General features: G+C 33.4%; 2 protein-coding genes and 1 long non-coding RNA gene across 3 annotated transcripts; 2 read left to right on the top strand and 1 right to left on the bottom strand.

Annotated features, from left to right (window-relative positions):
• The first annotated feature begins 271 nt into the window (after positions 1-271).
• On the top strand, positions 272-8,066 carry LOC138304785 (neuronal acetylcholine receptor subunit beta-2-like). Its single transcript, XM_069245059.1, has 5 exons — positions 272-569; positions 1,465-1,509; positions 2,618-2,727; positions 4,081-4,601; positions 4,980-8,066. The coding sequence occupies exons 3-5, from the start codon at positions 2,714-2,716 to the stop codon at positions 5,267-5,269; spliced, it is 825 nt and encodes a 274-aa protein (XP_069101160.1). The 5' UTR covers positions 272-569; positions 1,465-1,509; positions 2,618-2,713; the 3' UTR covers positions 5,270-8,066.
• Positions 8,067-11,809: 3,743 nt separating this feature from the next.
• On the top strand, positions 11,810-14,458 carry LOC138336815 (neuronal acetylcholine receptor subunit beta-3-like). The gene is made up of 3 exons (XM_069286407.1): positions 11,810-12,230; positions 12,694-13,214; positions 13,945-14,458. Exons 1-3 carry the CDS (start codon positions 12,217-12,219, stop codon positions 14,229-14,231), a joined length of 822 nt encoding a protein of 273 aa, XP_069142508.1. The 5' UTR covers positions 11,810-12,216; the 3' UTR covers positions 14,232-14,458.
• A 100-nt stretch (positions 14,459-14,558) lies between these two features.
• LOC138336816 (uncharacterized) lies at positions 14,559-15,315 on the bottom strand. Its single transcript, XR_011210473.1, has 2 exons — positions 15,239-15,315; positions 14,559-14,683 (listed from the first exon to the last, which is right to left on the bottom strand). It is a non-coding gene; the product is annotated as an uncharacterized lncRNA (long non-coding RNA).
• Between the last annotated feature and the right edge of the window lie 11,481 nt (positions 15,316-26,796).

Genomic DNA, 26,796 nt, shown 5'->3' with positions numbered 1-26,796 from the left:
AAAGGTACAATGTAATACTGCACGTAGATCACGTGCATTGCCTGACAAAGGCAGAACAAACGTCTGTACAAGCTAGACGGGGTTGTACTACAGCCATGAGAAAATATTCCATCAAGGTGTCGAATTGTTTACTTTACATTTTGGCCAATCAAATGACTGGCATTGGGGCCTTAAATGGTAAGTATATACTTTTTAATTATAACTACCTTATGATTCCTCTTTTGTAGATTCCTTTGTATGATATTAGCTAATTAGTTAATTGGACTGGAGAAATCGCAAATGTAGGCGGATCCTGATGTCTCAATTGCTTATTAACCAGACCCCAATTTCGTCAATAACGATGACTCCATAGTATATTTACCAGTAATTTATCATTTAATACCTGAATTATTCCGTCAATTGATATCGGGTTTGTTAAATTACCAGATACCTCGTTGGACCATGAATATAGACTGAAGACAGACCTATTGTCTCCCACTCGATATAACCCTATTGTCCGTCCTAAACGTAACCACTCGGAAGCTCTGGTCATCTCTGTCAGCTGGCAGTTCATTACATTAATAAATGTGGTAAGTAATTGCATATTATCATTAAGTGATCGTAAAAGGCGACTAAATTTAGGATCTTATCTTTTCTCTTCTTCCTAACTAACTTTGTTCTTCCTAGCTTCTCTCTTGACACCGCCCCATTTTTGGCCTTGAGTTGAGCATTCGCTCCTGTGAGGAAGGTTGTGGGTTCTGTCCCCTGGTCGAGACACACCAAAGTCTATAAAAGTGGTAGTTACTGCTCCTGCTTAGCGCTCAGCATACAGAGAGTGGAACGACTGGTTCGTCCGTTGTCAATATAATGTGACCGGATGGGGTGTGTTGCTTGGTATCTTCGGCGGCATGCTACAGTGATATAACACTATAAAAAGGGCAATAGTTCCTCCATAAAAGAAGACAAAACATGAATATACCGCAGTCTCCAAACACCCATGCCTCGCTCAACATACACGTAACACACCGCATACATGGGAGGCCGTCCTTACATGACCATAGTTCATATTAATCAAACAAACAAACAAACATTAAGCAATCAGATAATTTGTTTTCTTTAAACAATCTCTTATTAGATCGTAAGTTTAGTCAGACATAAGTTCCGACAGCTTTTGTTTGTAGGGGTGTGTCTGTTGCAAATTCCTTTTTATTAAAGGTTGAACAATGTGTAAGAACGATTTGGTATTTAAAGTTAGTTTGATTTCTTTCTCTCATAATTGTTGTTTTTCCAAAGCTACAATGGTGACATCTTTAGTGGGCCATGTAGCCTTATATAACTTTGGATAAATAGACACAATGTAAAGAGAGAGTATCGTAATCAACTACGGGTTTTTATGTCCATTTGCTGCAACAATAACATTTTATCGTATGGTATCAAATATATACATTGATAGACAAAAAACCTCTTTTTTTGTTTCATCTCAAGTTGGAAAAGCAATCAACGTTAAGTCATGCAGCGTCAGCCGGCCTTGTAAGTATATCCTTTTAGACGATGGTAAGCATGTGAACATCACGAACATTACCGAAATTACATACACTATAACAATGTCATGTTTAATATATATCATATTTTGTCAAATACTTTTCTTCGATTAAGGTTTTAAAAATGCATTTTTGCTGTTGTACTGATTCAAATTACCGCCAAATAAGTCCCAGACTATCAGGAAAAACTAAACCAAGAATTAGTTGATTGACCATTTTGTTTTTTAATTGTATTGATTTTAATGTATTGATGCAGTTGGACCAATGGTTTTATTTCTATTCATAGAGTTGGACCAATAGTTTTATTTCTGTTTGTAAAGGCTGGACCAATGTTTTATTTATGTTTATAGCGTTGGACCAATGGTTTTATTTCTATTTATAGAGTTAGACCAATGGTTTTATTTCTATTTATGGAGTAAGATCAATGGTTTTATTTCTATTTATAGAGTTGGACCGATGGTTTTATTTCTATTTATGGAGTAAGATCAATGGTTTTATTTCTATTTATAGAGTAGGACCAATGGTTTTATTTCTATTTATAGAGTAGACCAATGGTTTTATTTCTTTTATAGAGTGACCAATGGTTTTATTTCTGTTTATAGAGTAGGACCAATGGTTTTATTTCTTTTATAAGTAGACAATGGTTTTATTTCTGTTTATAGAGTAGGACCAATGGTTTTATTTCTGTTTATAGTAGACAGTTATAGAGTAGGACCAATGGTTTTATTTCTGTTTATAGAGTAGGACCAATGGTTTTATTTCTGTTTATAGAGTAGGACCAATGGTTTTATTTCTGTTTATAGAGTAGGACCAATGGTTTTATTTCTGTTTATAGAGTTAGGACCAATGGTTTTATTTCTATTTATAGAGTTGGACAATGGTTTTATTTCTGTTTATAGAGTAGGACCAATGGTTTTATTTCTGTTTATAGAGTGGACCATGGTTTTTATTTCTGTTTATTTTTTATAGAGTTGGACCAATGGTTTTATTTCTATTTATAGAGTTAGACCAATGGTTTTATTTCTATTTATGGAGTAAGATCAATGGTTTTATTTCTATTTATAGAGTTGGACCGATGGTTTTATTTCTATTTATAGAGTTGGACCGATGAGTATTTGACGTGGAATCCAGATGATTATGGTGGACTTAGGGAAACTTACGTGACTGGCAGTCATATCTGGACACCGAAACTCATGGGATCGAACGCGTGCGTAATGTACACATTGACAAACAAACAGTATTTAGTTGTTCGTAGTTTATTTCGTTACAAATACTAAAATACGTTGTATAATAATATTATCACCTCACTACTCCACTTTTATCACTGCAGTGATATTCACAACTGGAATATATCGAAGCAAAACTGAAAGCCAATATCACTGACCTAAACAGAGAATTCTTATGAAGATTACAGTTACACCGATTCCCAACGTCAAGGTCACACTGTCAACCACAGAATATTTTTATTAACTTCATTTGATGTATATCAAAAGACCAAATTACCTGTCTCATATGTTGTCGTCGAACACAGAGCCTTCAGTTTTGCTATGATATGTTCTAGAGTTTGATATAACGACAGTGATAGTAACCCATGACATATTGAGATTGGTTATCGCTAAACGCTAACATATAAACATATACTGTTGGTCCTAATAAGCGACGATACAAAACAGAATGACTTCTAATGACAAATTAGAAGTCAAAAACTGACTTAAGTCATAAATTGCAATACAAGTTACATAAGGAGAAAAACTTAAGTTTTGACTTAAGTCTGCACTAATAAGCGACGATACAAAACAGAATGACTTCTAATGACAAATTAAAAGGACAAAGCCATGTCATGCTAACTTATGTACATGCATATCATCTTTATAACATCAAATAAAAGATAGTATATTAGGGCCCTTATTGGTCTGCTATCAAAAGCCTCCGTATTTCGGAACGATCGATGTTGAAATAAAAGCAAAATAAACTCACAGAGAATTATATTCGTAATGGATATATCTTTAATTCTGACTTACAATAAAAAAACAGTTGAGGTCACAAATACATTTTACCGTCGTTTTATGGATACCGAGCACAAACTTAATGGAATTTTATATACATTTGTTAGAGGTGTTTTGTGTTTTTATGTATCTTATATGATAGGTGGTCAGTCCATAGAAAGAACCAATTTATCATGATATAAATTATCTAAATTCCATCTTTGAATGTGTATTTCCCTTTACAATAACATGAATTGATGAACTAACGAACATAAACCAGCCATGGTAGGATGTAGTAGTAGCCGTGCTGTGCAGTCAACTATTTCTCTCTCAATAGGGGGTTCATATGTCTTTTGCATGATTTTACATGAAAACTTCGGTGAGATTTATAATGCCACAATTGATATCAACAAGAATGTAATACATATTATGTGTTTTTGTACTTCGAAAATTTTAAATTTAATTTTGAAAAAAAGCCAAATCGGATTAATTGATCCTATATTGTGTAAAAGTGCTGTTCTATTATACCTTACACCACTTGTTTTATTGATATATACATCTCTGTTTATCGACAGTATTGGACCTCACTTCCTCGGCAACATTTTAGACTACGTGTACCACGTGACATCAGATGGGGTGGTAACGGTGTCGCCATCTGGTGTCGTGACATCTGTGTGTAAGATGGATCCAAAGAATTTTCCTTACGACTGTCAGAGTTGTTCCTTGCGAATGGATTATGGCCCAATCTCCAATGACTACATCAAGCTGGATGTATCTGCTTACCACGATAGAGCATTTATTACCACTGAAAGTAAGATATGGAGCGTGTTGTCGATATCGTTGGATATTCCGGAAAAATCCGCCGACATCGTTTTTTCTGTTGAAATTGTAATGCAAAGGAAGCCAAACTACTATGTCGTTATGATTGGGTTTCCTTCCATTCTTCTGTCGGTAATGGCTGTAGCGGTGTATTTCATACCGGTGGAGGAAGGGGAGAGAATCGGATGTGGAATGACGATTTTACTGGCCTTTACAGTATTCCTTACTCAGATGGCAGACCATCTACCAGAAAACTCAGAATCCATGCCCATTATCGGTAAATGTTTAACGTTAATGAAATCTACGAAATTATACTGCTTTATGTATATGATGGAGGTTTATATCTATTGCTTATCTAACCAATTGTCCCTTTGTTAGGATTGCGTTGTTTATCCTCAGTTTCGTATTCAAATTATAAAAGCCAAAAACGAAGTTGCTTAAACTAGTTAAACGTGTATCGCTGTTTCATATGGAGTAATCATATAGTCTAGCAGACAAATACGCATTTACTCTTATTAAATGTTTTATATGTATTTTCACTAACGTTTTACAATTTTTCCGGAAATCCATATATATTTAGTGCATCATGAATACAACAAAACCACACAATCCAATAACGTTGTATAACCTTGTAACTGGCTTTATCCTGTTTCAGGTCTGTACTTCCTGATGGTGATGACTAGCTCCACGTTAGTTATCATAGACTCTATCATCATGTCCAACCGTCCACCGCCATGCTCTGCCAAGGGCGATAATGATGAAAGGGAGATAACTCGTGAAGACAGCAGCCGAACGGACGCGAGGAAGAAAATTTGTAAAATCAATGCATGGTTATTTTGTCATTATTGCCTAGGAGGTATTTGTTTACTTGTCACCGCAATCGCCCATATCCTTCTATTTGCCAAGAGTCTTTCTCAAAGTTGTGATTTTGATGAGTTGCTATGACCTCGTGGATCTTAAAATCGCTGTAAACCGCTGTGATTGTGATCGTTGATTTTACACATTAAGTTGTGTACATTTGTATATACTCTCAAGAATATTTAGAATCGTGTCACTACAAAGTCGATTAACACATTAATAATAAAAATAAATATTGATGTAAGAGATGCAATAAATACTAATAATGGTAATTTCTTCCTTCTTCAGGAAGTAACCTGCTCTTATTTTAAAGATGCTCCACCGCCGACAGCCGACAGAGCGTAAATGATATTCATCATTTGAACAATGATGGTGTTTAATCGTGTATATATATGCCTAATTAGCACAAAAAATGACATAAAATAATTTAGTTCGCCTATGGTGCATGCGCAATCATTACTTCATTCCATATAGGATATAGTGCCCCGGAATTTTTTCGGGATGCAATTAATTATTTTTCATATTTTTAACTTGAAGTAAAATAAGAAGCTCAACTTTTTCAATGGTGGCAATGGTGTAAAGTAAGTAACTTTTGTAACTGAAGAAAAATACTAAATCGTCTGTTCCTATTTTTGATAGTGAAAAAATACCATTTGTCAGCGGTGGAGCATCTTTAACAAACTCTACCAATTATGTATGTTTCAATAAATATATGATATATAAGCTATGCTTTATGTTTTATCCTATTGACACTTTAATATATTTGTCAATAAGATATTTGGAAAAGGAAATTAACGGTACTCAGAATCTGACTTTTATCAGTTATTCTTCATTTATAAAAATATATTAATTATAGGATCCTTTGTTATCACTGAATCTTTGTTTGATATGTGATATGGCCTAGTTTGAAAACGCAAGTATCGTCGATATAGCAGCAAATCTTTGATCTTCAGAAGCAATTTCCATCCATATGTTGCATGTGTTTGCACAGCAATCCTGGTGAATCCGATATTGTTGGTGTTACAGTTGCATGAATTGAACATAAACCGAAAATCTATAGAATGGTACATGTAATAGTTATAAAAGTCCGATCTTTAATTATATGTTGTACAACAGACTGATAACAGGGTTAACATCACAGAATAGGACTAAGCTTCATTTTATCTGGAATACTTAGGTATTTGGATGCAGACAAATCTGATAGATAAATTAATTATTGAAGAAGTGAGGAACATCAAATGTTTTAGCGGGTTCCTCTTGGAGTGCCGACTCCGACATACGACAAGGAAGAAAGTGATTTCGTTAACATCTTTTACTTTCGGGTTTCCGGTTCTAGTCAGTCCCTATAAAATATACAAATAATACTGATTAACACACAATCGAACACACTCAAAGTGATTACACTCACAATTACAAAACTCATATTTAGATTTGGAGAATTCAAATATTATCGAATAATTTCACACATCTCCACAACAAATACCAATATCAAGTTACTGGTAAAACTAAAGGAATGTTTGATATTATTATCAAACACAACAACTTATACACTACATACCACGACCAAATAATACAAACTTATAATACTCTATCGGCAATGATCGATCGAGGAAAATATATGAAAAAAGTTACTGATAGATGACATGTACCAAAAAGCTCCCGAAAAGTTATCAGTTTTTGATACTTGTGTCAACAGTATTTTAAAGATGCTCCACCGCTGACAAATGGTATTTTTTCACTATCAAAAACAGGAACAGACGATTTAGTATTTTTCTTCAGTTACAAAAGTTACTTACTTTACACCATTACCACCATTGAAAAGTTTGAGCTTCTTATTTTACTTCAAGTTAAAAATATGAAAAATAATTAATTGCATCCCGAAAAAATTCCGGGGCACTATATCCTATATGGAATGAAGTAATGATTGCGCATGCACCATAGGCGAACTAAATTATTTTATGTCATTTTTTGTGCTAATTAGGCATATATATACACGATTAAACGCCAATTATTGTTCAAATGATGAATATCATTCACGCTCTGTCGGCCGTGAAGCATCTTTAAGTTACGGCTCAGAAATATGGGGTTTTCATAAATCGCCTGACGTTGAAAAGATACATACTATGTTTTGTAAACGTTTACTTGGCGTACGTAAAAATACTTGTAATGCTATGGTTTTCTTAGAACTTGGTAGATATCCTTTGGTGCTCTTAAGAAAATTTAGAATGTTTAAGTATTGGTTTAAACTGATACTCGAAATTGTATTTTGAAATCATGTTATCAAGAAATGTTAGACCACAATGATGTATGGGTGATAAATATAAAAAAATGAATTGTATAGAATAGGTTTAGGTTACCTTTGGCAAACAGATAATATAGATAACAGTACTTATTGTATAATTAAACAAAGGTTAATGGATATATATAAACAAGATTGTCTTGAAACTATTTACAAAACTATTTAAGAAAACCAATTTTAAAAGATCGTCTCAAGAAATTTCTAAAATAAGAATCTCTGCACACAGACTTAATGTAGAAAAGGGTCGATACCAGAATATATCACAACATCTAAGAATATGTACTTTGTGTAATTTAAATGATGTTGAAGATGAATTTCATTTTGTTTTGAAATGTCCATGTTACTCTGATATCCGTCAAAAATTCATGAAAAACTATTATTTTAATGTAACAGATGTGAAAGAATTACAGAACTTAGCAAAATACCTTAAAGCTGCAAAACAAAACGATCTTTATTAATCAATTAGTTATACTCTTCCGAATGTAGTATTGTCTACCTGTATCTTTGTACAATATGTATTATGTGATCCATTTGAATGCCATGTATTAATGTATGTATGTATATACAACTGATGAGTCAGCAGACTCAAGGCAAATAAAACTTGAAACTTGAAACTCATGAAAATATCTGAAATAGTAAGCTCGCAGTGCAAAGTGTTCGTGAAATGAAACGTATGTACAGTACGTAATCAGCATATGTGTAATTTCAAGAGAGGAACTTGATCTTGCGCACATGGAATTTCCGGTGAATTTAATAAAAACAAATTATTCAGATATACAAAGTACAGATTGGCAATGTCAATTCTAACACAATCTCAGTTTTAATGTCACCTGATGAGACGAAGTCTCAAGTAACCTATTCGAATGGCCATTTGTCCGTCGTCGTGTGTCGTGTGTTAGTAAACAATTTACATTTTCGACTTCTTTTCCAAATCTGCTGAAGTATATTCAATGAACTTTTACACAATCTTCTAAGGCAAGGTCAATCAAAATTAATTATATGGCCCTCAACCCCAAAGGGATGTTGGAGGGGACAGAAGAGGTAAAATTGACGAAAATTTTATACAAAAATATCTTCTTCTCCACACACAGATGTGGGAGAATTAGATACTCTTCATATATTGGAAGGTCTCATAGCCCTCTACAAAATTGTGAATTTAATGGCCTTGGGGTCTCAGATTTTCCCCTTTGGAGGGGGTCAAATTTACTATAGTTTATATAGGAAAAACACAATTATAAGCCATATTTGCTCAATTGTCATAGGAAATGAGTCAAACTTATTTAGAATTATTAGCCTGATATAGCATTTTAACATCATATCCATATAGGTCCTGACTGACCCCCAGGGGCCAGAGGGGTAGGGCCAAATAGAGTCAAAATGGCTAAAATTTCAAAATCTTCTTCTCCACTCACAAATGTAATAGAATCAAATACGCTCCATAGATTGAAAGGTCTCAAGCCCCTCTATGACAATTGTGAATTGAATGGCCCTGGGGTCTGATTTTCCTCTGGGAATGGGGTCAATTTTACAACAGGTTATATAGGAAAAACACATTTATGAGCATTATTTGCTCAATTTTCATAGGAAATGAGTAAAACCTGGTTATAATTATTGGCCTGAGATAGCAGTTTAACATCATATCCATAAAAGTTCCTGACTGACACCCAGGGGCTAGAGAGTGTCTCAAATTTTCACCTAGGGAGGGGGTCAAATTTACTTAGGTTTATGAAGGGAAAACACATTTATGAGTATTATTAGCTCGATTTTTCATAGAAAATGTAACAGATGTTATGGAATCAAATGTTCTTCATATAGATTGAAAGGTCAAATTGATATATCATTGTCTGATAATGGCGGAAAGGACCGTCTGATATTTTATTATTTGACATTTGATAATTCAATTTGTTTGGAATTTAAATGGTCAGCTAAATAAACTGAATATCATAATGTGATTAAAATTGAATTATACAGTGTATAGTGCAAGATCATGTGCCATGTTGACGTTAGGTTCATAGGGTAATGTCAATGTTTATTTTTGGTAAACTGGGGAAAAAAATTAAAAACGTACTGAAAAACAAATGTTTTGTACTTGCTGACACCGTAATATAACAATAAAGTACATTAAAATAACTATCTATCAGATATGAAACATTTATATCAGTTGCGCAAGATCAAGCGCCGGCATTATGATAACAACTACAAACATCATAATCAAACAGATTGTTTACTTGTTAGAATAAATCAAATTGATATCGTGACAGTCCGCTACAAAATGTCTGCCTCGTCACGTGTCAATTTTATAAATATATTATATTAATTTGGTTGATAATAACAATAATTAATTGGTGAATATCATCTATTAATTTGAGTTTCCATTAACAATAGAAATACGTGGGTGATTATTTGGTTCTCTATTTAACCGGATCTCGCCCATTGATATATGGTGTAAGCACTTCTCTAATCATACAATAGACATATTTACATAATGGTGTCAGAGAGCTGATGTTTACATATAGATCATGTATGTGTTTTAATCACTCATTATTTGTCCAGTCATCTCCTGAATCTCATTTCCATCCATTGTTATATCCAATCAATAGAAATAGATTATTGTTCTGCCTAGGTAGATGATTATTGAATACTTTATGACTGTGAAGTCTTCTGGGATTTTTTTGCCGATAGAAAAAGAAACCATTCCCGGTGTCTGTCATCGACACCAGATGAAAGGTAGTGAACGTCTATAGATTAGTACTCGGAAATCGTATACATTGTCTGACACAGGTGGAAAGTGAGACGAAGTCGAATAGACGGAATTATTCTATGACTATGAGGAAATATTCCGCAAACGTTTCCATTTTTCTTTTATATGTTTTGGCTAGCCATTGTACGGTCATTGAGGCTCTTAACGGTGAGTATAGCATCCAGATTTGTATGTTTTATGTAAGTAATACCACATCGGTTCTAATGAGAGTGGAAAGAATAAATTTGATGTGTTCAAGGTGAGTATAAAAAAAATTCATTTTCAAATATACTAAGCCTCGATAAAATAGTATGTTTCCACTTTTGTTTAAACTCTGGGTTTTCTATAAATTGGCTCCATAGTTTAATCGTCATTTTCCTCAATATCGTTTACTTTTCTCTGATTAACTCATTGATTTAATAAAAAAAATAAAAATCCTCTTTTGTAGATACCTTTGTATGATATTAGCTAATTAGTTAATTGGACTGGAGAAATCGCAAATGTAGGCGGATCCTGATGTCTCAATTGCTTATTAACCAAACCCCAATTTCGTCAATAACGATGACTCCATAGTATATTTACCAGTAATTTATCATTTAATACCTGAATTATTCCGTCGATTGATGTCGCGTTTTGTTAAATTACCAGATACCTCGTTGGACAATGAATACAGACTGAAGACAGACCTATTGTCTCCCACTCGATATAACCCTATCGTCCGTCCTAAACGTAACCACTCGGAAGCTCTGGTCATCTCTGTCAGCTGGCAGTTCATCTCATTAATAAATGTGGTCAGTAACGTTGAGAGTAACTTTTTCCACAACCATTTAAACTGATTTGTTTTCTGGTACAGTTACAAACTCTGCTTTCTTTAAAGGAGCGTATTATAATACTTTTTATCTTGAAGTTTTGATATGGATATCTTGATTAATGCCTACATGCGCATTAAAGACAGAGATAATATTAATCAGTTCTTTGTCAGAAAAACCATGAATTGATGAACATGAATATACCTCAAGAAATGTCTTCTTCTACTTTTTCCTTTCTCCTTGCATATATTACAGTTGGAAAAACAGTCCGCATTGACGCATGCCGCTTCAGCAACTCTAGTAAGTATATACATGTAGATTTATTAAGACGATTATTTTTAGTAAATACACTTGTAAATACATATCTCCATTTCAATTTCATCTTGACGCTTGCGTAAACATAGAGATTGCCTCGCAAACTGACAAATCTTCAATATAATGAATGTATGAATGTAATAAAAATCTTTAAATTATACATCAGAAAATGAAATATGTAAAATATTTTATAAATGGAATTAAAAAAGATAAAGTTATTGTGAAGCTATATCTTATGTACTCTCTGAAAATGACGACATTTCCCGCCAAAATGAAAGCCTGCTAATGTTCCGGGATTCCATCAATTGACCGGCTGTTACATTGATAGTGTGAAGTTAAAAACCAAAAGTTTATTCTATTGGTTCATTAGATATAAAAGACATAATCGTTCGAAATGTAAATATAAGAAATGATATTTTTTTTGTTATCACTGGTGTGAAAACTAAATTTTGTACCGATATTCTTAATTGATGACGCGCTATAACGCGTTATGTTGAAATGTCTGTAACTCTTTTCCTGTTGGTAGTTTACATCTTACTTTATATTATTGCATCGTGTTTCTAGAGTTGGACTCATCAACATTTTTGTTCAAAATTTTATATTTTTAAAATTCTTTCGTAAAGTCGGACTATCGGGTATTATTTTGTTTATTTTATGAACCAATAGTTTGATTTATATTTTTTTATAGAACTATGCTATACCGATTTTTTTTTTTTTTTTTTTTTTTTTTTTGCTTCTTAGAGCTATACAATAATGTTATTTGTTTATTTTATAGAGTTGGACTGATGAGTATTTGACGTGGAATCCAGATGATTATGGTGGACTTAGGGAAACTTATGTGACGGGCAGTCATATCTGGACGCCGAAACTCATGGGATCGAACGCGTGCGTAGTAATTGAGTAAATTAATATTGGTTATGTGTGTATGAAGCTTAGAATATTTGAAATTCAATTATTAGCTCATATTTATATAAATAACCTTGAGAAGAGAGATGCAATAATTGTGATTTTTAACATCTTCATCGGGAATGTTTCAAATTTTTAAATGTCTGTCCTTTAGTAAAAGGATTTTATGCATCCAATCTTATTATCTTAATCTTTTCATGTACACTTTTAACAATCTAGCTCCATATTACTCGCATATCTGATATATATCAATTATTCAGATTTTCAAACTCAAATGTTTTTTATTTACTAAATTACTGTTCTTTTAAAAGGTCTTTTAAAGGTGCTTGCCCTACTGTATACTTTGTCCTGTATTGTGTCAATAGGTAGATGAACGTTTTGACACAATGACCTCTTGTATTGACTAATATACCTCTAGAATCATTTTTATATATATTTACAGATTAGGGCCTCACTTCCTCAACAACATTTTAGACTATGTGTACCACGTGACATCAAATGGGGTGGTGACTGTGTCGCCATCTGGTGTCGTAACGTCCGTGTGTAAAATGAACCCGAAGAATTTCCCATACGACTGTCAGACGTGTACCATGAAAATGAACTATGGTTCAATCTCAAAGGACTACATTAAGCTAGATATACCTATCTACCATAGTAAAGCATTCTTGACCGCTGAAAGTAAGGTATGGAACGTAGAATCGACATCTTTGCTGATTCCAGAGGAAAATTCTGACACCATATATTTTTTTGAAATCGTAATTCGAAGAAAACCTACCTATTTTGTTAATATCATTGTGTTTCCGTCCATTCTTCTGTCTATAATGACTATAGGGGTTTATTTCATACCAGTGGAGGAAGGGGAGAGAATCGGATGCGGGATGACGATTCTACTGGCTTTTACGGTATTCCTTATTCAGGTGGCAGACCATCTACCGGAAAACTCAGAAACTCTGCCAATCATAGGTAAGATAAAGCAAAACCACGCTGTATATTTTTGTGTTATGCACAAGTAAAGTCATTTCAGGGAAGTTTACTTATAGCGTAAACAATAAAGCCAATCTAGGGATAAATATATTTTAGCCAAACATACGGACACATTTAACGGATAATGACATGACGTCAGAAGATCAGAATTTTATAACGACATGACGTTAGCGTTTAACGTTGGACAAAGACTTGTAATTAGGGAAAGTCATGGACAATGACGTGACGTCAGATATACCGATGAACAAAGACAAAGACAATATTTGACAATGGGCAACTACGTGGCAACATCACCTGCAGATGGACAAAGCTGTAACGTCATCAATTGACGATAAACAATAGTGTAATGTTGTAGTAAACAATGACTTGACATCCATCTTGTCACTGGAAAAAGCCGTGAATCAGCTGGTATCTGTTTGAATCAGCTGGTATCTGTTTGAATCAGCTGGTATCTGTTTGAATCAGCTGGTATCTGTTTGAATCAGCTGGTATCTGTTTGAATCAGCTGGTATCTGCTCGAATCGAATCAGCTGTTATCAGCTCGAATCAGCTGTTGTCAGCTCGAATCAGCTGGTATTTCCTCGAATCAGCTGGTATTTCCTCGAATCAAGTGGTATTTCCTCGAATCAGCTGTTATTTGCTCTGGAAAGACGTAAACGTAATACAAGCGTACAACCAAATGTCCTACTATGTGTTTTGGCTGTTTCAGGTCTGTACTTCCTGATGGTGATGACCAGCTCCACTCTAGTCATCATAGACTCTATAATCATGTCCAACCGTCCGGTGCCAAGTTATTCAAAGGGCAATAAGAAGGAAGAGGAGATAACAATACAAAGTGTTGGTTTGGTTGGTGTGAAGAAGAAAATCTTCAAATATAACGCCTGGTCAGTCTGTCATTATACTCTGGGAGGAATGTGCTTCCTCGTTATCGCTGTCGCCCATGTTCTACTGTTTTCGATGAGTCTCTCTGTAAATTGTAATTCGGAGGAGTCATGATAGGAAGCACGGTCAACATATATGTAAATTACCTTACCTTAAAACAAACATTAGTGTATAACTAATTAATGATGTAAAATGTTCTGAAACCAATTCTTGACCAAATCTCTGTATTTATGATCAGTATGTGTTTGTAATTTATAATAATTTAGTTTTATGTTACACTTATTTCTATTAGATAAAAGATAATTATTTCATAGCCTGAAAAAAACCCCGATAATTACCATCTTCATACACGATAATGATAGCAACCCTTGAATATCGGAGATGATGTTCCTTTCACTTTAAGCAATATTGAGAACGTCATCAAAAAGACAATACACTATACAAATTCACTCGTTTTATTAAATTCGTACACCAATGAACTGTAATTGTGGTGTATGAATGTTTGTCAACAGACTCACTTGAGCCCGTGCTTTCAATGTGTTGTCAGTTCTCAACAAAGACTGAACCTAAAATAGAAAAAATACAAAGGTATTTATTTACAGGCTTCTAACAGAACGAAAATGACATGATAAATAAGTTGAATATTGGAATTACATGCTCTGGTTTTCTATTGAAAGTAAAACATTGGTTGCAATTTCATGAAATATTCTTTTTTATTTGTTTTATAATCTATTCTTTTTATAATCATTACACATATATAAATACTTCAAATACCATAATTGCTTTTTAGGTAAAGGTAAAATACTATAAGTCATTACAAACTCGCCAAAGTTCATAAGAACTAAAGGTATCACATCTAGTTCAATTTATCATATACAGACATTCTATAGCGAGCTATTTCCCCTGACCGCTGTCTAGGGAAAATATCCAGTGTTTGGATGTATCTACTTCCTTTTTAGCGTAGATTATTTACAGACAAGTCACTTGCAATTCTATTCCTATTGATTTACCGGAGAAAAATGAATTTTATGTTTGTCTTCGATTTGATGATGAAAACAATGGTACAATATCATAAAAATAACAGAATTCATAATTTAAAATAAACACAAACATTTCAGTACCTGGATAATCAACACACTCCATTGACCCATTGCTCGCTATAAAGAAATTTTAAAACTGTCAGAAAACATGATAAGCGCAAATAAAATCTGTGGAATTGACTGTTTTCGATAATCACATCAAATTTATAGTTATATAATTAATTGCAGTTACGATTTCATAGTAGATGTCTTATAGATTTCCTGGTATCCAGATCACTTATCTCACTTTAATCGATAAAGCAAGAAAAAATAGCAAATAGTTTCTGTCCACGAAAAATCAGTTTTCAGATACACAACAATGCAAGAAAACAATCACATTATCGCTAAATTAATACTATAGAGCTTTCACTGCATATTGAATATTTCAGAATGATGCGTTTCCATATATATGTATATATTTCCCTATTCACTTACGAGCAGTACGGCAACGGGCGGCAATTCCATCTGATAAATTACAACAGGGATATTCAAATATATTGATCTATGTGGGGCTCAAAAAGATATACGTAAAACATGTACTTTCATATTTAAAAAAGTTGTTTTCTTCTGTCAAACATTTCCATAATTATGTAGAACATTTATACATGTATTTATATGTTGAAAAGTGTTTAAGTCTAATGGTTTCATTGTTCAAAGAAAAGATGTTAGGACTGGTTTAATGACAATCATATTAAATACGTACCAGGCTCTGGCATACAAACTGTAAAGGACAATAGTTAAATTAAGAATATCATTACAACAACAATACATACCACTTCAATACATACTGAACTTGATCATGACGGAGACTTGAAAATGAAGATCATGGTGATGGATAATGGTAATGATGTTGATTCAATGAAGATGATGGATAACTATAATGACGCAGACTTTGGTGAAGATGATGTGTAATAATAGTTAGGAAGACACTAGTGAAGATGATGTGTAATAATAGTTAGGAAGACACTAGTGAAGATGATGTGTAATAATAGTTAGGAAGACACTAGTGAAGATGAAGTGTAATAATAGTTAGGAAGACACTAGTGAAGATGATGTGTAATAATAGTTAGGAAGACACTAGTGAAGATGATGTGTAATAATAGTTAGGAAGACACTAGTGAAGATGATGTGTAATAATAGTTAGTAGGAAGACATAGTGAGATGATGTGTAATAATAGTTAGGAAGACACTAGTGAAGATGATGTGTAATAATAGTTAGGAAGACACTAGTGAAGATGATGTGTAATTAATAGTTAGGAAGACACTAGTGAAGATATGTGTAATAAAGTTAGGAAGACACTAGTGAAGATGATGTGTAATAATAGTTAGGAAGACACTAGTGAAGATGATGTGTAATAATAGTTAGGAAGACACTAGTGAAGATGATGTGTAATAAAGTTAGGAAGACACTAGTGAAGATGATGTGTGTAATAATAGTTAGGAAGACACTAGTGAAGATGATGTGTAATAATAGTTAGGAAGACACTAGTGAAGATGATGTGTAATAATAGTTAGGAAGACACTAGTGAAGATGATGTGTAATAATAGTTAGGAAGACACTAGTGAAGATGATGTGTAATAATAGTTAGGAAGACACTAGTGAAGATGATGTGTAATAATAGTTAGGAAGACACTAGTGAAGATGATGTGTAATAATATTTAGGAAGACACTAGTGAAGATGATGTGTTATAATAGTTAGGAAGACACTAGTGAAGATGATGTGTTATAAATAGTTAGGAAGACACTAGTGAAGATGATGTGTAATAATAGTTAGGAAGACACTAGTGAAGATGATGTGTAATAATAGTTAGGAAGACACTAGTGAAGATGATGTGTAATAATAGTTAGGAAGACACTAGTGAAGATGATGTGTAATAATAGTTAGGAAGACACTAGTGAAGATGATGTGTAATAATAGTTAGGAAGACACTAGTGAAGATGATGTGTAATAATAGTTAGGAAGACACTAGTGAAGATGATGTGTAATAATAGTTAGGAAGACACTAGTGAAGATGATGTGTAATAATAGTTAGGAAGACACTAGTGAAGATGATGTGTAATAATAGTTAGGAAGACACTAGTGAAGATGATGTGTAATAATAGTTAGGAAGACACTAGTGAAGATGATGTGTAATAATAGTTAGGAAGACACTAGTGAAGATGATGTGTAATAATAGTTAGGAAGACACTAGTGAAGATGATGTGTAAAATAGTAGAGCGAAATAAGTGTAATATAGTTAGGAAGACACTAGTGAAGATGATGTGTAATAATAGTTAGGAAGACACTAGTGAAGATGATGTGTAATAATAGTTAGGAAGACACTAGTGAAGATGATGTGTAATAATAGTTAGGAAGACACTAGTGAAGATGATGTGTAATAATAGTTAGGAAGACACTAGTGAAGATGATGTGTAATAATAGTTAGGAAGACACTAGTGAAGATGATGTGTAATAATAGTTAGGAAGACACTAGTGAAGATGATGTGTGTAATAATAGTTAGGAAGACACTAGTGAAGATGATGTGTAATAATAGTTAGGAAGACACTAGTGAAGATGAAGTGTAATATAGTAGAAGACATAGTGAGATGATGTGTAATAATATAGAAGGACCTAGTGAAGATGAGTGTAATAATAGTTAGGAAGACACTACTGAAGTGAAGTGTAAATAGTTAGGAAGACACTAGTGTGTAATAATAGTTAGGAAGACACTAGTGAAGATGAAGTGTAATAATAGTTAGGAAGACACTAGTGAAGATGATGTGTAATAATAGTTAGGAAGACACTAGTGAAGATGATGTGTAATAATAGTTAGGAAGACACTAGTGAAGATGATGTGTAATAATAGTTAGGAAGACACTAGTGAAGATGATGTGTATAATAGTTAGTTAGGAAGACACTAGTGAAGATGATGTGTAATAATAGTTAGGAAGACACTAGTGAAGATGATGTGTAATAATAGTTAGGAAGACACTAGTGAAGATGATGTGTAATAATAGTTAGGAAGACACTAGTGAAGATGATGTGTAATAATAGTTAGGAAGACACTAGTGAAGATGATGTGTAATAATAGTTAGGAAGACACTAGTGAAGATGATGTGTAATAATAGTTAGGAAGACACTAGTGAAGATGATGTGTAATAATAGTTAGGAAGACACTAGTGAAGATGATGTGTAATAATAGTTAGGAAGACACTAGTGAAGATGATGTGTAATAATAGTTAGGAAGACACTAGTGAAGATGATGTGTAATAATAGTTAGGAAGACACTAGTGAAGATGATGTGTAATAATAGTTAGGAAGACACTAGTGAAGATGATGTGTAATAATAGTTAGGAAGACACTAGTGAAGATGATGTGTAATAATAGTTAGGAAGACACTAGTGAAGATGATGTGTAATAATAGTTAGGAAGACACTAGTGAAGATGATGTGTAATAATAGTTAGGAAGACACTAGTGAAGATGATGTGTAATAATAGTTAGGAAGACACTAGTGAAGATGTGTATGTTAATGATGTGTAATATAGTTAGGAAGACACTAGTGAAGATGATGTGTAATAATAGTTAGGAAGACACTAGTGAAGATGATGTGTAATAATAGTTAGGAAGACACTAGTGAAGATGATGTTTAATAATAGTTAGGAAGACACTAGTGAAGATGAAGTGTAATAATAGTTAGGAAGACACTAGTGAAGATGATGTGTAATAATAGTAAGGAAGACACTAGTGAAGATGATGTGTAATAATAGTTAGGAAGACACTAGTGAAGATGATGTGTAATAATAGTTAGGAAGACACTAGTGAAGATGATGTGTAATAATAGTTAGGAAGACACTAGTGAAGATGATGTGTAATAATAGTTAGGAAGACACTAGTGAAGATGATGTGTAATAATAGTTAGGAAGACACTAGTGAAGATGATGTGTAATAATAGTTAGGAAGACACTAGTGAAGATGATGTGTAATAATAGTTAGGAAGACACTAGTGAAGATGATAGTGTAATAATATAGTTAGAAGACACTAGTGAAGATGATGTGTAATAATAGTTAGGAAGACACTAGTGAAGATGATGTGTAATAATAGTTAGAAGACACTAGTGAAGATGATGTGTAATAATAGTTAGAAGACATAGTGAAGATGATGTGTAAATAATAGTAGAAGACACTAGTGAAGATGATGTGTAATAATAGTAGGAAGACACTAGTGAAGATGATGTGTAATAATAGTTAGGAAGACACTAGTGAAGATGATGTGTAATAATAGTTAGGAAGACACTAGTGAAGATGATGTGTAATAATAGTTAGGAAGACACTAGTGAAGATGATGTGTAATAATAGTTAGGAAGACACTAGTGAAGATGATGTGTAATAGATAGTTAGGAAGACACTAGTGAAGATGATGTGTAATAATAGTTAGGAAGACACTAGTGAAGATGATGTGTAATATAGTTAGGAAGACACTAGTGAAGAATGAAGTGTAATAATAGTTAGGAAGACACTAGTGAAGATGATGTGTAATAATAGTTAGGAAGACACTAGTGAAGATGATGTGTAATAATAGTTAGGAAGACACTAGTGAAGATGATGTGTAATAATAGTTAGGAAGACACTAGTGAAGATGATGTGTAATAATAGTTAGGAAGACACTAGTGAAGATGATGTGTAATAATAGTTAGGAAGACACTAGTGAAGATGATGTGTAATAATAGTTAGGAAGACACTAGTGAAGATGATGTGTAATAATAGTTAGGAAGACACTAGTGAAGATGATGTGTAATAATAGTTAGGAAGACACTAGTGAAGATGATGTGTAATAATAGTTAGGAAGACACTAGTGAAGATGATGTGTAATAATAGTTAGGAAGACACTAGTGAAGATGATGTGTAATAATAGTTATGAAGACACTAGTGAAGATGATGTGTAATAATAGTTAGGAAGACACTAGTGAAGATGATGTGTAATAATAGTTAGGAAGACACTAGTGAAGATGATGTGTAATAATAGTTAGGAAGACACTAGTGAAGATGATGTGTAATAATAGTTAGGAAGACACTAGTGAAGATGATGTGTAATAATAGTTAGGAAGACACTAGTGAAGACAAGTGAAGATGATATAATAATAGTTAGGAAGACACTAGTGAAGATGATGTGTAATAATAGTTAGGAAGACACTAGTGAAGATGAAGTGTAATAATAGTTAGGAAGACACTAGTGAAGATGATGTGTAACAATAGTTAGGAAGACACTAGTGAAGATGATGTGTAATAATAGTTAGGAAGACACTAGTGAAGATGATGTGTAATAATAGTTAGGAAGACACTAGTGAAGATGAAGTGTAATAATAGTTAGGAAGACACTAGTGAAGATGATGTGTAATAATAGTTAGGAAGACACTAGTGAAGATGATGTGTAATAATAGTTAGGAAGACACTAGTGAAGATGATGTGTAATAATAGTTAGGAAGACACTAGTGAAGACTAGAAGTGAGTGTAATAATAGTTAGGAAGACACTAGTGAAGATGATGTGTAATAATAGTTAGGAAGACACTAGTGAAGATGAAGTGTAATAATAGTTAGGAAGACACTAGTGAAGATGAAGTGTAATAATAGTTAGGAAGACACTAGTGAATGATGTAATGTAGTAGTAATAAATAGTTAGGAAGACACTAGTGAAGATGATGTGTAATAATAGTTAGGAAGACACTAGTGAAGATGAAGTGTAATAATAGTTAGGAAGACACTAGTGAAGATGATGTGTAATATAGTTAGGAAGAACTAGTGAAATGAGTGTAAAATAGTTAGGAACACTAGTGAAGATGATGTGTAATAATAGTTAGGAAGACACTAGTGAAGATGATGTGTAATAATAGTTAGGAAGACACTAGTGAAGATGATGTGTAATAATAGTTAGGAAGACACTAGTGAAGATGATGTGTAATAATAGTTAGGAAGACACTAGTGAAGATGATGTGTAATAATAGTAAGGAAGACACTAGTGAAGATGATGTGTAATAATAGTTAGGAAGACACTAGTGAAGATGATGTGTAATAATAGTTAGGAAGACACTAGTGAAGATGATGTGTAATAATAGTTAGGAAGACACTAGTGAAGATGATGTGTAATAATAGTTAGGAAGACACTAGTGAAGATGATGTGTAATAATAGTTAGGAAGACACTAGTGAAGATGATGTGTAATAATAGTTAGGAAGACACTAGTGAAGATGATGTGTAATAATAGTTAGGAAGACACTAGTGAAGATGATGTGTAATAATAGTTAGGAAGACACTAGTGAAGATGATGTGTAATAATAGTTAGGAAGACACTAGTGAAGATGATGTGTAATAATAGTTAGGAAGACACTAGTGAAGATGATGTGTAATAATAGTTAGGAAGACACTAGTGAAGATGATGTGTAATAATAGTTAGGAAGACACTAGTGAAGATGATGTGTAATAATAGTTAGGAAGACACTAGTGAAGATGATGTGTAATAATAGTTAGACACTAGAAATGATGTGTAATAATAGTTATGAAGACACTAGTGAAGATGATGTGTAATAATAGTTAGGAAGACACTAGTGAAGATGATGTGTAATAATAGTTAGGAAGACACTAGTGAAGATGATGTGTAATAATAGTTAGGAAGACACTAGTGAAGATGATGTGTAATAATAGTTAGAAGACACTAGTGAAGATGATGTGTAATAATAGTTAGGAAGACACTAGTGAAGATGATGTGTAATAATAGTTAGGAAGACACTAGTGAAGATGATGTGTAATAATAGTTAGGAAGACACTAGTGAAGATGATGTGTAATAATAGTTAGGAAGACACTAGTGAAGATGATGTGTAATAATAGTTAGGAAGACACTAGTGAAGATGATGTGTAATAATAGTTAGGAAGACACTAGTGAAGATGATGTGTAATAATAGTTAGGAAGACACTAGTGAAGATGATGTGTAATAATAGTTAGGAAGACACTAGTGAAGATGATGTGTAATAATAGTTAGGAAGACACTAGTGAAGATGAAGTGTAATAATAGCTAGGAAGACACAAGTGAAGATGAAGTGTAATAATAGTTAGGAAGACACTAGTGAAGATGATGTGTAATAATAGTTAGGAAGACACTAGTGAAGATGATGTGTAATAATAGTTAGAAAGACACTAGTGAAGATGATGTGTAATAATAGTTAGGAAGACACTAGTGAAGATGATGTGTAATGATAGTTATGAAGACACTAATGAAGATGATATGTAATAATAGTTAGGAAGACACTAGTGAAGATGATGTGTAATAATAGTTAGGAAGACACTAGTGAAGATGATGTGTAATAATAGTTAGGAAGACACTAGTGAAGATGATGTGTAATAATAGTTAGAAAGACACTAGTGAAGATGATGTGTAATAATAGTTAGGAAGACACTAGTGAAGATGATGTGTAATAATAGTTAGGAAGACACTAGTGAAGATGATGTGTAATAATAGTTAGGAAGACACTAGTGAAGATGATGTGTAATAATAGTTAGGAAGACACTAGTGAAGATGATGTGTAATAATAGTTAGGAAAAACACGAGTGAAGATGATGTGTAATAATAGTTAGGAAGACACTAGTGAAGATGATGTGTAATAATAGTTAGGAAGACACCAGTGAAGATGATGTGTAATGATAGTTATGAAGACACTAGTGAAGATGATGTGTAATAATAGTTATGAAGACACTAGTGAAGATGATGTGTAATAATAGTTATGAAGACACTAGTGAAGATGATGTGTAATAATAGTTAGGAAGACACTAGTGAAGATGATGTGTAATAATAGTTAGGAAGACACTAGTGAAGATGATGTGTAATAATAGTTAGGAAGACACTAGTGAAGATGATGTGTAATGATAGTTAAGAAGACACTAGTTAAGATGATGTGTAATAATAGTTAGGAAGACACTAGTGAAGATGATGTGTAATAATAGTTAGGAAGACACTAGTGAAGATGATGTGTAATAATAGTTAGGAAGACACTAGTGAAGATGATGTGTTTGATAATAGTTAGGAAGACACTAGTGAAGATGATGTGTAATAATAGTTAAGACATAGTGAAGATGATGTGTAATAATAGTAAGGAAGACACTAGTGAAGATGTGTAATAATAGTTAGGAAGACACTAGTGAAGATGATGTGTAATAATAGTTAGGAAGACACTAGTGAAGATGATGTGAATATAGTTAGGAAACACTAGTGAAGATGATTTATAATAATAGTAGAAGGTAAGAGACACTAGTGAAGATGAAGTGTAATAATAGTTGGAAAGACAATAGTGAAGATGATGACGATGGATAAAGAAAATGATGCTGATTTTATGAAGATAATTGGTAAAGATATCCACGAAGACTTTGTTGAGAATGATGACGATATACATATCCTGATGTGAAGATGATTAAGAAAATTATTCTTTTCATCTGCTCTATGACAGGAAAGACAGGAAAAGACGTCTTAATTATATTTATGTATATTTATTACGATGTCCTTATGATAATACCTAAAAATATATTAAAACATTTTCCAACCAATTATTGCCTTTAAAAACTTCCTTAAAGGGACAATTCACTCAGGCTAATTCTTTTATATAACTAAGAAACAAAATATAGCATAAATATATTGTTCTACATTTCTTATGAAACATATAACGTAAAACATTGACAAATTCCACGACATTGTTAAGTATTTTAATTAATATCGTTGAAATATCAAATCGTTGATCAATACGATTAAGCAGGTACAATACAGACGCTGTACCCATACCCGAGCCAAAGTCACGCACGTTAAACAAATAAACTACATAACCACTGACAAGGTGATAAAATGTTTTTTTAGGGAAGATAATTCATGTAATAAGGTAAACAAACTACTGTCATAACGATTTGAGCAGTTCTAGACAAAAGTTGCATTATTCTACGAGCAAGGGACAGGGTTCGGCATACAAGAAGTTTGACCACAATGTGTAATGGCGGACAGCGAGCGAGTTTGAACATCTACACACATGTCACAACCATGGGCTTTTCAGGCATACCACAGTAAAACCGACTGATCTAATTTCCATAAGAACTGGGTTTTTTTCCGATATATGTACAAATTTTATTGTTCTCTTAGACTGAATTGTCCCTTTAATATATCACATAGATTAAATACAAACAGAAGACAATATATCAAAAAATGGTTCTACGTTCTTTGTTACTTTTGTGACAGTACACCAACCATCTTATTTGAACTTTTATCATACTGAGCGCCAATAAAAATGCAACACTATTATTATATGCAAACTTTAATGGTAACAAAAATTTTATTTCTTTATTTCATTACAAAGGTATACATTTCGAGAGTCGTTTCCTACCAGTGAGTTGTCAAAGATTGTGGCTTGTTGTCCCATCGTCCGAGAGGTTTATGTTGATGTAGAGTTGAATGATGAAGAACTCCAAAGTTGTGTCGACATTTTATTTCGTGTGGTACATTTTAACTTACAATACACGTGTAAGCATGGTTACAGAGTAAAGCTGTGGTTGGCCCCAAAATGGGACCATACACAGGGTGTGTCCGCTATCGGTCCCGCTACTCTGTATGTATCTCCGTATGTATCACTGGCCAGTCCAATATATATACTCATCAGATATTGCATACGTATACAAATGACAGCTATTACATGTAAGTACAACATAACATTATGTAACAACAAGGAACCTACATGTATCTATACACCAGACTGTTACGTCGCTGACAAGTAGACATTTGCCCAGGAGGCAACACGAGTATATGTCTCAAATACCGTACATTAAGTCTTGAAGATTTAATAAATAATAATTAAAGATTCCTAAAATAATACTAATTATACCATTAACGCTACCCCCCCCCCCCCCCCGAATATCTGATGTGGCCACCATTTGCCTCCACACAAGCACGACACCTACGTGGTATGGACCGAACCAGACGCTGAATTCTAACTGGCTGAATGTTCCTCCACTCCTCCTGAAGGGCAATTTCAAGTTCAAGTCGATTTTTCGGTTGTGGCTGACGTCGTTTCACAGCTTGACCTAACTGGTCCCACTCTTCTTCTTTCTGATAATTTTGTAGAAAGCCGCAGCGTCTATTTCAACCAGATTTTGCAGTTCGTCTAATAGCTGTTCATCGTATGATTCTCGCGCTTCTTCCAGTGCCAAATTCGTGTTTCGACTGTTTATATAGCTTGTATGAGAAATAGGTATGCCCTCTAAGGTGTCCTTCCTGTATCCATTGTGCTCGACGCTTTCGCACAATGGAATGAAGTTCCTTGACACGACCGCATTTCCAATAAGGTTTAAGAAAAGGTCGGTAACGCTTCCTTGGCAGCGTTACGTTAGCCGACTCTCGCGTAGCATTGACTGTAAACTGGACTAGCGTTTCAAGCCTATCAATACTAATGTCAGAGGTGTCGAGGCTAAGTAGGGGTTCTAGTTTCTCGTTCAAGTGTGCCGCAAACAAGGCTTTCTCCTCGAGTGATGCCTTTTCCCAGTTGACCCAACGTGGATCTGTGATATTCGATTTACTAACACCAAGAGTCGCTTTATAATCCGCAGTTATAGGTAAATGATCGGACACATTGAGGAAATGATCATCATGTATCACACAAGAGGTCACCAAATCATACTTACTGGTCTCTACTAAAATATGGTCGATCAAAGTACGGGTCTCTCCGTCGCTTGACGCAAATGTGAAGTCACTTCCTATTGTCCAGTCTTGAGAGTTAACAGAGACACTAAATGTTTTTCTTCAGTGAATATTTCCAATAGGACACCTCTTTCATTGGCACGATCGTGGTTTTTCATTCCAAATTTCTTTGAGATATGGTCATTTAGGTCCCCTAGAATAATGATTTGTCCTTGCTCGCAATAACGATCAAACAAGTCGGATATACATTCAATTGCGTCCTGATATTCACGTATCGGGAGATTTGTAGAGGGTAAAAGAGCTCCTACAAGGGTCTACATGGTCGACATAATAATATGTTTAATACAATGTTATTACTTTTCAAACAATACGTATATCACTGTAGAATTAAGAAAATTTATGTATGTTTTGAAGTACTTAAATTACATTTATGTAAGTATTATGAGGCGGAAAAAGTTATGTATAAATCTAAAAATGAATATCCAAATTCCTTATAAGATGGGGAGGATGGCATGCCTTGTTTGATAAAGAAAACATTGAAATTTAGTTGTCTCTTTGACAATTCACATATTGTAGATAGATGAAATGTTGGTCTTGTAGGGTTTGTGTAAATGTGTATGTCCAATTGTTACTTGTTGCATATATACAAAATTGTAATGTAAGACATATTATTGGTATTGTGATGAATTGTATTCCTTGTTCTTTGTAATAACATGTTCATGAAAATCAATAAAAAGAAATTGAATGAGAAAAAAAGACTGTTAACAAAACTTTTATCTACAAACATTGGTGTAAAACAATTATCAATGATTTGATAGAAACAATGTACTTTTAACTTTGTTTTTTTTCTATGATAAATATAACCTGACAATTAATTTTCTTGAATTTTATAGTGTACTGA

Source organism: Argopecten irradians, chromosome 12 (genome assembly GCF_041381155.1).
Source record: "Argopecten irradians isolate NY chromosome 12, Ai_NY, whole genome shotgun sequence".
NCBI lineage: Eukaryota > Metazoa > Mollusca > Bivalvia > Pectinida > Pectinidae > Argopecten > Argopecten irradians.
This window is presented reverse-complemented; position numbering and strand designations above follow the sequence as displayed.